Here is a 13328-nt window from a genome sequence, read left to right as displayed (position 1 = left end):
AACAAGTTTCACATTGATAGAGATTGGATTTTTTATTAATAAACAAATGTGAAAACACCTTTTCCCTTTACGCGAAATTTGAATGATTATGGTGACAATGACTTAGGCTCTGTTTGGCGCAACTGCAGCTTCTTAGCTTTTCAGCTGCAGCTGCGCTGCCTCAGGAAGCTGCTGCAGGGAAGTTGGCTGTCTGTTTGGAGCAGTTGTGTGAAAACAGCTGTGAGGTAGCTGTTTCTGCCCCTGTTTTGTAAAGTTGTGCTTAACAGAACTGTGATAATCATAAATTTAATACTTTTAAGACAACAGTTCACTTAAAAACAGTACAAAATTATAAATACATACATCACTTCACAGTGAATATTAAGACTGTAAAAAAAAACTAAAATTATTAAAATAACAATTAATAAAATGATTATATTAATTTTAACATTCAGACGGTGTAGCTTCTGTGCTAGACTTTCCCCCAGTGATGTTCTCCATTCACGATCACCATCACCAAGTTTCTTGCAGAGAAAGAATACATTTTCCTCGCTATAAAGAAACATCAAAAACAAGGTGTTTAGAAAACATAAGCTTTATCAAATAATGTTATGTTGCTCTGCATAAGAGAAAATAGTCTCTATTTTCATAAAGAATGTCATTTATCACAAAAAACATGGAGTGCGTGCATGTCTGGTATATAAATTTTGTGTGTTTTTAGCACAAAGCAAGCCCATGGAATAGCAAGATTGCTAAAAATAATGCAGAATTAAGGTATTACCAAAACAAAACCCTACACATGAGATTCATAAAGTTAATGTGAATTGTTAAACAATCTAAACATAGTTGAAACAACTAATGAGAGCAAACTTGAATTGGCTCAAAGCCCAAACTGATTAGCATAATTCTGCATAAAAGCTATGATGGATGCAATAATACTGAATCAACCCAATGCATTTGTATACCTTTCAAAAATTCCAAAACATGTGTTACTGCAAATAAGCTGCCTAGCATAACTTTATTTGAGAAAATGGTAAAAAGTATTCCGTTCCAAAAATATGCAGACTATACTCATAAAAGGGTTAAATATTATGGGCAGAGTGGGAGATGAGGAATGCAAGTGCATGAGGGCAAAGAAACTCCAATTATTTATGAGCTGCATTTTGATGATAGAAAAGGATGTAAATTAGCATTAATAAAAAAGTTTACATTATCACTGAAATCCAAGACACTCTACCTGCATTCATAACAAGGAAATATGTACGTGTTAAAAAATGCAATGAAGAAACCTGCTTTGTCTAGTTATGTTGTGCTATGTTGTGTGCAAGAAGAAAACTGTTGCATCATAAAATAACGCCAGCATTCAACTGGAATGGCAAATTACGAAGGAAGATTCTTCCATGGCAACAATATTTGAGAAAGCATTTCATTCAACTCGTTGAAATAAATGACATAGCAACCAGACCAGGGCTGACAGAACAACTAGCAGCAAACACAGAAGCAGAAAATAACAGGGAACCAAAACTAGGATACATAAGGCATTTACATATATAACACTTTGGTTTTTAAAATTTATAAATGAAAAGGTGTATTTGACTTTTAAAAAATAGTAATAGTGCTACTTTTTTTGTGATATTAATAAATTGAGTGGTGTGTGTTTATATATGAAAATTTAGGTGTGAGACATGTAAAAATATAAGAATTTTGTGTTAAGTATGTAAATGCCCAATACTTGCTCAATTATGTTTTCAATTCCTGCAACGGCATCAAATAAAAACTTCTTTTCTCTTTACTTGCTTAAATTTTAGTAAAGCAGCAAGAACAATCAATCTAAAAGAAAATGAAAATGCATACATATTGTAAACTCAAAAACACAATTGATGTTAATCAAAAGAAATGCAAAGGATGCTCTTACAGACATAACACTTCAATCTCTGTTTCCACATGCCAGATTACTTACTAGAGAAAAGCAAAACCAAAAAGAATTTGATACATCGATAATTTTACTTTCATTTTTATTTCATTCAAAGCCACAACCTTCGATATCTTGTGGAAATCGGGATATTGGGAGAATAATGGAAACCTAAAGATACAGCCACAGACTTCAATTTAAGGCTTACTGGGAGAATAATGGAGATTCGCTTTTGGGTAAATAATGGAGGCCGCTTACTGGAAGAATAATGGAGGCCGCTTCTGAGCATGAAGGCGTGATTGGCGAGGTTCTTGGCAGCCATACCGAGCTCACGTAGATCTGAATTAATGAAATCGCTGCTGATTTGATCGGTTTTCATTGCTAGATACCCTAATTTTCCCATTCTTACTCGAAAGAGAGAGCAGACTCGAAGAAGAAGAAAGATGTTGATTTACCGACTCTTCGGATGCTGGCACGCGTTTCCGATCGGTAGAGGAAGCTCGCACTCGGCAGGGCAGGCGAAGGCGGGATCGAATGGAGGAAGGGTAGGGGAGTAAAAAGTTGGAGCGATACTGCGGGACGCCGGATCTCACCCGCGGCCGGCTTTTCCCTCAAATTCACGATCGCCGCGAGTGGAACGTCGCGCCAAACGATCCTATTCTGCGGCCTCCCGCCGCACCGCGCAGAAAACGTCGCGCCAATCGGACCATTAACTTTCAACTGAACTTAAATTGATAAAAGTTGAACCAGACTTAGAAATATAACTTGACTAATGAACTTGTCTACCCATTAAATCACTTTTTTGAGCAAATTTAAATCATCATATATCTCAGCACTGTCAATCACCTTCCCTGAAATTACTATCTAAAAAAACAAAAATTAGAATAAAATTTAATCAAACATTTTAAGTTACGAGTAAGTTTGTTGAATGAGAGTATATTACAATCTAACTTTGGAGCACAAAGAACAGAGTGGAGATTAAAATCATTTGTCAATTCAACTGATCCAGTTCTTGCTAGTATTGAGAATGAACCACCAGCTATTTGAATTGCAGCGTGAATGATAAATAACATGTAAACTTTAATGTTGTTGATGTTTCTTTTCATATGATCTAAAGCTCTGAAGTTAACTATCTAAGGTTTTGGTTTATTGCTTTGGACAATAAAAGCGTAAGACAACTTTTGTATGTTAACATGCTAGTAGGTTGCTCGGCAAATGATTGTGATATTTGTCTCAAGCTGGAAACATCACTAAATATTTACTGCAATGCCTCAATTTGATTCCTGGTGAACGAGCTAAATTTTGTATTGTTGGATGTGACAGCAGCATTTATACGGTTCTCCCTATCATATATTCTATTATATGGCTTCCAATCAACAAATTTTTCAAGTAATTTCCAACAATGTTTTCTTCACATGATCAAGTTTCTTACGATAGGACACCACAGTCCTCAATTCTTAGGCTTATTATTATTAGAGAATTTATGAGTGTACAAAGTTAATCTTTCAATAGATTGTGTGGTATGATTTTCAATTAACATCGACTTCTTTATGCTATGTCCCGTCGGACTTCTGCAAAATCCTCCTAAATGATAGAGAGATAGATTTAATTCTCATGATTCTTCCCTTGACTTCATCATAGATTTTTATTAAGGCTAAGAAGGAATTTAATGGTCATTTTTTGTTCAATAATCCTCTTATATAAGGCAGAGTCGTCGGGGCATTTCCAAACATAAACCTCATATATGTCCAATTGCAGCCAAAAGTTTGTGAGACTATTTAAAAATTTTTGTAGATCATGTAGTCTAGTCTTAATCTCAAATAACTTTGAGCGGTTTTCAATGCTAGAGTAGGTTTCAGGCTCTCATATCTCTCTGACTGTCCAATCGAGTAGAAAATTTTCTCCAACCTCTGTGATCAGGATTTTATTAACCATGACATAACCATTTGGTTATCAGTTTTCAAGGCCACGTATTTGAAATCTGTCACTTCTAGAGCCGATATTTTGCCTGTGAAGTGTCTATCATTCCCTCTACCGCAAATGTACATGATGACGAATTGTGCCCATTAATAAAATTGTCTTTATAGTTTATAGTTTGTGATAACATGAGAATGAGTTATTAGGTACAATAGGGGAGAGGACAAACCAAATGAAGGAGATTCAACCTACTACAACACTAGTTGCTCGTGTTTTCTGAAAGCGGAAGAAGCAAAAACAAAAGGGAAGAGGGTTGCAGCAAGGAGTTCCATTTACCATTCGTGAGGAAAAAAGCCAGGTGATCTAAACCACTTGGGAGAGGTAAAGTGTCATTTACGAGAGAAAAACACTCCTACAATGTGGTTCTTCTCCATAATGACGAGAAATAAATCCCTACCAAATCAAGCGCACTGGTGGGCAATTTCCTACATTTTTGCTTACTTATGATCAAACCTGCATTTATCTGAAACCTTCGCACAAGATCCTTCATGTATTGAAGGTGGCATGTTTTCTCTATGCAACTACGCACAATATGTTTACATGTATTGCATACAGAGTGTAAGTTGTTTAACCTTAATTTCTGTAATGATGTTAGTTCTCATTAGTTGTATGGAGGGTATACGTCTCATTGCAGGAGGTGAGAACAATAGATTTGCCAGCATCCTATTGAATGATCGATAACTAATTTGGTGAAGCAATTATGTTGTTTACAATACTTATGTGGCCCTAAGAGTATGCATGCAACATGTAATTGTTACAAGGTTTGATTACAAAGACATTTAGTTAATTTTTATATTTTAATAAATATGTTATTCATGTTTTGAATAGATATGACACGGGAGCGTCCGCTGGTTACGGGGTCGTAGATCCAGCGCTCCCGAATCACGCAGGTCTGGCGATGCCACGAAATAGTCGTTCCACGATACAAGAAGACTGGATGAGCAATTTTGGGCCCATTGGCGGTCTAATGGAATTCTTACATTCTCTAGTTTATTTCCAATTTATTTTCTTTTAATTAGGGTTCCTCTCTAACAAAAACTATAAATATGTTATTTTGTTGTTTAGGGAGATTTTTGGCTTGGTTTTATGTATTTTGCATATGTTTTCTCCTAGTTATCACTATTGAAGTGTTGTATCCGTAGATTTCTTCCAGAGAATGTGTTTGTAACCTAATAGTATTGAGGTCGTGATCTCTAGCGAACGATCCACGGCCTACTTTGTCATCCAACTCATGGCCAACTATTGTTCGCAGCATAAAAGCTGATTTTATCAGTTTTGGTTTGCATTCCGCCATTATCCATGTCACAATTTCAACTAACACCTCTTCTTGACATCCGTGTCACACTATTACATGGTTTTCCTTTTTGTTTTCAATCGGGATAGCCACCAAACATCAACCATCCCTCTCCAAATATTGTCGATTGCTCAAAATTTCATCCCCTTACTAGTCCTCTACCTCCTTGTCAAACATGCTTCCCGAACACCTTCTAGGAACCTTAAATCAGTATCATTTATTATTTTAGCACGATAAACCCTAGAATTTTTCGGATTTTGGTTATCTTATCCAAATCCAAATTTCCAAAATAAAATAAAATAAATTTTTCACCATTCCCAGGTCATTCCTATCGCAATTCCTAACCCTAACCCTAAAGTTAAAAAAATTAACTTCCCTGCCAGCTACCTCCACCAAAAATCCACCTTTACACTTTCCTCGAAACCCTAAACCTCCACCAACCTTGAATTGCAATCTTACATTAGCCAGAAACTTGATTGAGATAAAATAACACAAAACTGCTTATGAGAAATCTGCAAAGAGGTTCAAAACTTTCTATGAAAAATATACAGTAGGAAAACCTCCAATTATAATAAAGACTTTTGCCACCTTCGAAAGGAGAAAGTCCGGAGAGGTCAACTGTAGCCATAACGGTGACTAGCTAGATTAAAAAGATGAAGTGAATCCCTTCTACCAAATATTTTTCATTGATGAAATCATTATCCTAAAAATTTGGCATGGAATCAGAGGAAAAGCCTGGACCTTGGAGTGAATGCAAATTTATGGGATTTAGATAGTCACAATAATCTGGAAGATTTCATCGAGTATTTCCAAGTAGTGGAACGAGTCTTTGAATATACATAAATTCCATCGGACGGAATGGTGAAGCTAGCCACCATAATGGGTCTATTTAAAGCAGTTTCAAAAGTTTGAAGAAACAATTGTAAAGCCACTGCAGAATAAGTTGTTGTTCAAAAAACTATCGTGGCTATTACAAATTTAAAAAAAAAAAAAAGTTAGACCGTAGTTTTGTAGCAGTCATTGCATTTAGCCAGATCTGATGGCAAAACACAACTTTCAACTACAACTTTTTGAAAAAATAAGCAAAACGCAGTTTTGTCAAACATAAAAAAATGCAGTACTACATCACGCCACCGCCCTAAACACAACTCAAGATAAAGAAAAATGTATCTTTATAGTGGGAAAACCTGAAACAACTTCGACAGTGAGAGAGAAGGGTTTAAATTCTGTATCTTCCAAGAAATAAAGAGAAACACAGCGCAAGTCTTACCAACACATTACAGGTAGGATATGTTCTTGAGATTTCACCAGCTACAGCAAAAAGATCTCTCAATAAAATAATACAAAACTGTGTTTGAGCAGCTTATGTTGAAGTGTGGGCTAGTAAAGCCTAAGGACACCATAGCTCAATAATGAGATCTTCCATTGGCAATGTGTTATTGCAGCCTTATTGGACATTACAAGACATCTAAACTCTAGCCCTAAAGATGGAGAGACAACTCAGCAGTATCAGGTCCAGACCACTCTTCAAACAGAGTTCAACAATTGGATCGGGCATTAAGAGTATACCCAGTGATACACCCAAGCTGACATAATCAGAGGGGGAGCACATACAGAGTGGAGAAAATGTGGAGACCACCAATACTCCCAAATTCATCTCCACTACTAAATGCTTCAAGTGTCATGGATTTTGCCACGTGACGTCAGATTGCCCAAATAGGAGAGTGATTGCTTTCACTAAGCAGGGAGCATTTGAAGAAATGGATAGTGACACGGAAGAGGATGTAGACTTCGAAGAAGGGTCTCAACTTTCAATCGACAAAAAAGAGACGTTACTGATTCAAGTTGAGCACATGAGAAACTCCAGCTACATTAACATTCGTTGTTCTATAAGGTAGTGAGTCTGAGACAATGAGCATTCAGATTGAGGATATGGTGCCACGAACTATTTTTTTTGCAAATGTTAAGTGAAACATCAGTGGGATTAGCATTGGTTGTCCAAAAGAGTCATGAGTTCAAGAGCCGACATCAAAGACATGGCAAGCCAAAATAAGAGAATTATCAGACACATTAGTCTATCTCATAGTTGCCCCTACTGAGGGAGGTCCAACATATCAATGATGAAAATTTTTTGAGCTATTTTTAAAATATTATATGAAGTCATTAAGTATTAAATTCAGTTCAGCAGTGCACCCACCGACAGCTAATCAGACAAGAGGGATGAACCACAGCGTTGAAACCGCTTTAACAACTTTGTGGGAAAGAACATGCTACAGTTGATCCAAATCCTTCCAGAGAAGAATAATAGACTTCTTCTGAGGAGTTGTCATTGAGAGTTGCCCAGCCTACCATAAATTTCGTTCTGGAAACAAACTTGTTTATCATATATACTCAGTCAAGTTTGAGGTGTGGGAGAAGCATGTCATAGATTTAATTGCTCCAGACTTGGATCATGAGAACACACGTCTATGTGTATTTCGAGCTCGGATTGTGGCAAAGAATAATGATTATTTATCCTATCAAGGCATACTTTATAAGGACGTATGTGTTTTGGAGTTACCTAAAATGGACGTGAGCATAATTTTTTGCAGTGAGATTTCCTTAGCCACAGCAAGACGATGATTTGTTTATGTTAGTGGTAGTTTGATTCCAGAAACTTCTAGTTAACGGTAAGAAACCTCTCCTAATCGAAGAGAATGATGTGGGAGTGTCCACGAGTTACAGGATTGCAGATCCCACACTCCTGAATTGTGTGGGTCCTGCGAAATTGCGGAACAGGCATTCTATGATACAAGAAAACCGAATGAACAATTATGGGTCTATTAGCGATTTCTGATGGAATTCTTACCTTTTTCTAGTCTATTTCCTATTTATTTTTTTTATAATTAAGGTTCCATTCTAGCAGGAACCATAAATATATTATTATTTGCTATTTAGGAGGAATTTTGCCCTATTTTATATATTTTCAAGATATTTTCTCCCGGTCAACTCTATTAAAGTGTTGCATCCTTAGATTTCTTTCAGACGGTGTCTGTAAACTAATAGAATCGAGATGGTGATCTCTCTCAGATGCTTATAGGTCTCCTTTGTCATCCAACTCGCAGACGACTGTTGTTCCTACCAGGAAAGCTGCTTTTATCAGTTTTGATTCACAATCCAGCCAAATCTACCCCAGTTTTAGCTGACACCCCTCCTCAACATTCGTTCCACACTATTTCATCATTTTCCTTATTGTTTTATAGTCGGGACAGCCACCAAACAATGACTATCCCTCTCCAAATAACACCAATAGGCAAAAATTTTATCCTCTTACCATTCCTCTAGCTCCTCCCAATTAGACCCGAGATCCTTCTAGTATTTTTCATTCATGTTAATAAGAAATGGCAATAGAATTCAAGAATCATACTTTTGGGGTTGTATTTGCCCCAAGTGCCTCGAGGTGGAAAAAATTATAGTAAATTACTAAGTTGTGATTTGCATATCCCTTTATTTTTCAAAAGATAATGTTTGTAATAACAATGCCCACACAAAATCTCGAAATTAAGATAAAGAAGAAATTTGGCATCTATTAATTTCACAGAAATAGATGACAATAACATAAACTGTAAATGAAACTAAAATTAGTTAATTGCTCAAAACTTATGAGAAGTAACTAACAAATTAATACATGATTACAGGTAAAATTTTAATTCATTTAAAGGAAATCAATAGATGGTTAGAAGAATACTCTAGGATATTATATTGTTGCACCTTACTAAGATGAAGCTCCATGCATAAAAGTCTATCTTTGGAAATAATTTTCCATTGGAAAACTAGCATTTTCATTCATTAGCTCTACTATTCTGAGAGTTGAATAGACCATAAAAACCCATCAATAACTCTTGCCAAAAGAATGGCACTCCCCAATAAATTTAAATTAAAACAAGCCACATATGTTCGTTATAATTTCAATATGTGATACTAACTAAGAAAATAGAAAAACATTTTGAAACTAAAACCATTTAAAAACAGGATGAAGAATCTAGAAAGCACTTGTAAAATACAAAAAAGAAAGGAAGTGATGCCAGAATTAACCCAAATTGCAGTTGAATGAAAATATTATTATTGAAAATTTAGGACGGGTAACAAGCAAAGACTCTTAAAATAAGAAAATAGCAACACAACACAAATAACACCCTAGGGAGAGGATGAAAAGTGATAGGTTGCGGCTGAGATAATGGGATCAGGGATTCATAGGTCATGAAAGGGACTGGAAGGTGGAAGTTGCGAGTAGGAGGGTGCAGGATAAGTAGGCGGCAACAAAAATGGGGTAGGAGGTTGGAAGTTGGGAGCAGAAGGGTGCAAGAGAGGTAGGCAGCGGCAAAGGAAGGGTGTGCAAGAAAGGCGGCAGTAAGCGGTAGGTTGGATGGGGTTGCACAGCAAGTAGCAGACTGATTGGGGTTCGGGCAGCAAGTAGGAAGAGGGAGGGGAAGAAGATAACCAAAGTTAATCCCCACCTTGGAGTAGGATACAACTGGAGCACCACTTGTCCTCGAATACAATCCTAGAAGGAGAAAGACGCCGACAACAGAAATTTCTAAAGCAAAAAAAATTGAATCCTAGTATAAGGAAAATGACATATACATATAGTAGTAGATAAATAGAAGGGGAGAGACCCTCCTCTTGGGCGGTAACCCTACCCTAGTCACCTGGGCCGCTGGCCCCCATGCACCCCTTGTTGAACCGATTCACTTCCCCAGTTGGTTCAGCCACTGGTTCAACTAGGACAACCCCCACGTCAGGAAGGAAAGAGGGGGAAAAAGGAAATACATTAAACAAATAAAAAATAGCCTTAGTTCATACTACAATTCAACTTAAGCGAAAATATATCCAAGATTTCAAGATATGCATATATAACAAAACCTAGCAAAGCAAAGCAAATATTATATTTACCTCTCCATGTAATGGTTCTCCCAAGACACTTGGATAGGTAATCGGCGAATAACGAAGATTTGTTATGGGTTCACCCGGTACATTCGGGTAGGTTTGAGACAAAAAACGATGAGTTCCAAAAGAAGGACAATGAAGGTGTTGATCCAACATTTGCATGTGTGAGGCCACCATATCTCTCCTTCTATGTATCTCCAAAATGATCCCAAACAAAGACTCATCATCAGGAATGTTCTCCACAAATTGCAATCCACTTCGGATCAACTCGTAAAAGGGAATGAGGCATCTATCTTCATCAACCAATTTCCATATCACATTCAAGCAAATGTGCATCCATTCAAGGGAAGGCCTTTCATGCTTCCAACCCTTTATAGTATCAGACTCATCAACGCCTGGATATCTTTGACCCCAGTTAACTAGCCAATTAGTCATGTGAGAGAAAATCTCTGCATTAGTTATAGGCTTTAGATTGGATTCCAGAGCTGTGAGAATAATTTTACTTGCTAATTGACGTAGATAGCCTATAGCAACAGCTCTAACTGGCTGATTCACCTTTGCAGTAGAAAGTTGACTAAGGCCGGCAAGCTCAGAAGGCTTAACTGGTGAGAGACTTGGCCCGGAAGGCTGATCGGTCGTAGACTGGGTAGGGGATCCAATGCCATGCATTGATGGAAGGGGAGAAGCTGGAGTAGATACAAGGGAGCTTGAAGCATTAGGATTTGAAGAAATAAGAGAAGTCGTCATCGAACCTACAACATTAGAAAAGCTTCCTGCCATTGTTGGACTTCCAGGCCCAGAAGATCCCTCTGCAGAGGAAATAGTGGAAAGGAGCGATGGAATGAACGAATCCCACTTGATATAACCTACACTGGACAAGCTTCTTAATGCAAATAGAAGAAATTCGGATTGTGGCACATGGGCGCAGCACTGGACCACAAATGCTATTAGAACTGATTCTGTCACAGTACGCAGTTGCTCTGGATCCTGAAAGATTCAAGTATGAACCACAATACATATTGAAGTGAAAAAGAACAACACTAGAAGAGGATGATTACTTGGAACTGCCCTTGCAACTGCTCAAAATCTAATAGAAATTGTTCGTTTCGAGGAGGAAGCTCTCTGTTAGGAGCAGTTACTCTCTTCAGCATCTTGTTTCTGATGGTATTGATCATTCATTGATTAGTAAATTTACAGTAATAATTGTTCTATAGGAAAGATATAAAATTATAAATAAAGAAAAACAGCAACGTTCTTTACAAAATTCAACTCTTAATCTAAATACACCCAAAATGATGTTTTTACCACCCATAACATACATTTGCATATATTTGATCTTGCTTGAAGTTTAATCATCTACAATCTATATTACAATTAATAAACAGTTAATACTCCACCAAAAGACATCATAACGATTTAAATATTTTAGAACATATAAAACCATCTCAAAATTCTCACACCACATCCAATTGTAGAAGTGTTTATAATTGCAATAAGCAACACAACCCCCAAAACAATGAATACAACATCCTAAGAATAAAAAGAATGTTGACAAATGCAATACAAAGTCCTCAGTAAAAATTAACATCAAGCATATAGCCAAACGTCTCCTTCTGAGCATATGCTTTAAATGGAGGAATAAAACATTCAATGGTCAATCAAATTAGTATAAAATTTTGTAATTTTAAAAATAAATTCAAACTGAATTCTTAACTCATTTAATAAATCAAAAGCATTAAATTTTAAATAAAACAAATTAAAGGTACTCTTTTTCTGGTAACCAAAAAAATTTGCTTTCTCTAGGCAACATTTATCACTTATTCGGTAAAAGTACATTCTAGGTGATACCAGAGTTAACTCAAATCAAAAAAAGAAAAGCAAATGCTTTACTAAGAACAAAAGGATAGTTAATTTATCTGATTATACACATAGTACATTCTAGGTGCGAAGATAGCCAATCACTCTTTTTAAAGATTCTAAACAGTGGTAAAATAACTGGAAAACTTATTATCTGATTATGCTTCCCGATTCCAATTGGGGTGCCAGTGCAACATAAACTAGGTTAAGAAAAAAAAGTATTCGAAGGGTGAAAATGGTTCAAAAACATTATAAACTATCCCTTCAAAAAGCATTAATCATTGCAAGCAAAAAATAAAATAAAATTAAACTTCCTACGAACCAAAGCAACTGACTGCCGAAAGGAGCAAACTTACGCGGATTCTTGGGGCATATCTTCAGATTTCTGCCGTGAATTCCTCTACCATAAAAGAACAAAGCAAAGAAATTAAATCGAAAGAACTAAGATTGGGAGTTAAGGGAGGAAGACAGAGGCGAGGAGATAAGGTAATACCCCAAGATAAATGTTGAAGAGATCGACGATGGTAATCCTGCCTGGGTGGAGCTGAACAGGCCTGGAAGTCCTCTGGTTCTGGTCCATTATTGCCGTCGTTCCCCTCCCTTCTCGAGAGATCCAGTCTTGAGACTTCCAAGGGATTCTCTCGCCGGTCGCCCCCAATTCACTGAACAGCGTGGAGCAGTGATTCGTGGGGTTTGATCGTTTGACACCGGGTGCTGTGGACCGGGAACGGAAAAATTATTGCTGGTCATAAAAAATTAAAAAATAATGACAATGTGGGAACCGATTTGGTCGATGCTTATCGCAAAAATTTATTTTCTCGTATTATTTTGAATATTTTTTACGTTATTTATGTATTATTGATGTGTTATTAAAGGTATAAGAATATTCTCCCACTCAATAACACACTAATAACACATAATAATACATAATAATACATAATAATACATTAATAACACAAATAACACAATTATACATTCTCTAGCCTCCGATATAACACGTGAGGAATATGTCATGCATATTATACCGCGGGCTAGAGGAGTGTTATAAGGCGGCTGTATAACACGTGGGGCGGCATTATAGCCCTGTCGGCACTATTTTTGGTGTGGGGTTTGCCCGTAAGAAGCTGTCGGTCATCGGAATTTGAAATCCCGTTGCCCGCTTCGGAAGGACGTTTTAAAAAATTTAGTTTTGAAAAAGATGAAGTCAAACTGACCCCATAATTTTCATAGTTTAAATGGAAGAGCACTTTATCTCAAATCAGGTATCTAGCCCGAAGGAGGAACGCAAGAATTGAGAGGGAGGCTCGATCAAATAAACTAAAGAAAGTTATGACATCCGTTTGGTCTGCGAAACCAATGTATTGGCCGACAAGTTCCCCTATT

General features: G+C 36.8%; 1 protein-coding gene across 1 annotated transcript in view; it reads right to left on the bottom strand.

Annotated features, from left to right (window-relative positions):
• LOC110035642 (mediator of RNA polymerase II transcription subunit 23) overlaps positions 1 to 12668 on the bottom strand; it is a 171109-nt gene extending 158441 nt beyond the window's left edge. The window contains exons 1-4 of the mRNA XM_020739908.1: positions 12439 to 12668; positions 12302 to 12345; positions 11147 to 11246; positions 10095 to 11075 (exon numbers count right to left, since the gene is read on the bottom strand). Of these exons, the coding sequence (XP_020595567.1) occupies positions 10095 to 11075; positions 11147 to 11246; positions 12302 to 12345; positions 12439 to 12525 (1212 nt within the window). The 5' untranslated portion in view covers positions 12526 to 12668. The remainder of the gene's footprint in view (positions 1 to 10094; positions 11076 to 11146; positions 11247 to 12301; positions 12346 to 12438) is intronic.
• Positions 12669 to 13328: the final 660 nt, after the last annotated feature.

This window comes from Phalaenopsis equestris, unplaced genomic scaffold (assembly GCF_001263595.1).
Source record: "Phalaenopsis equestris unplaced genomic scaffold, ASM126359v1 Scaffold198732, whole genome shotgun sequence".
NCBI classification, from domain to species: domain Eukaryota; kingdom Viridiplantae; phylum Streptophyta; class Magnoliopsida; order Asparagales; family Orchidaceae; genus Phalaenopsis; species Phalaenopsis equestris.
The sequence above is the reverse complement of the archived record's forward strand: the minus strand, read 5'-3'. Positions and strand labels throughout refer to the sequence as shown.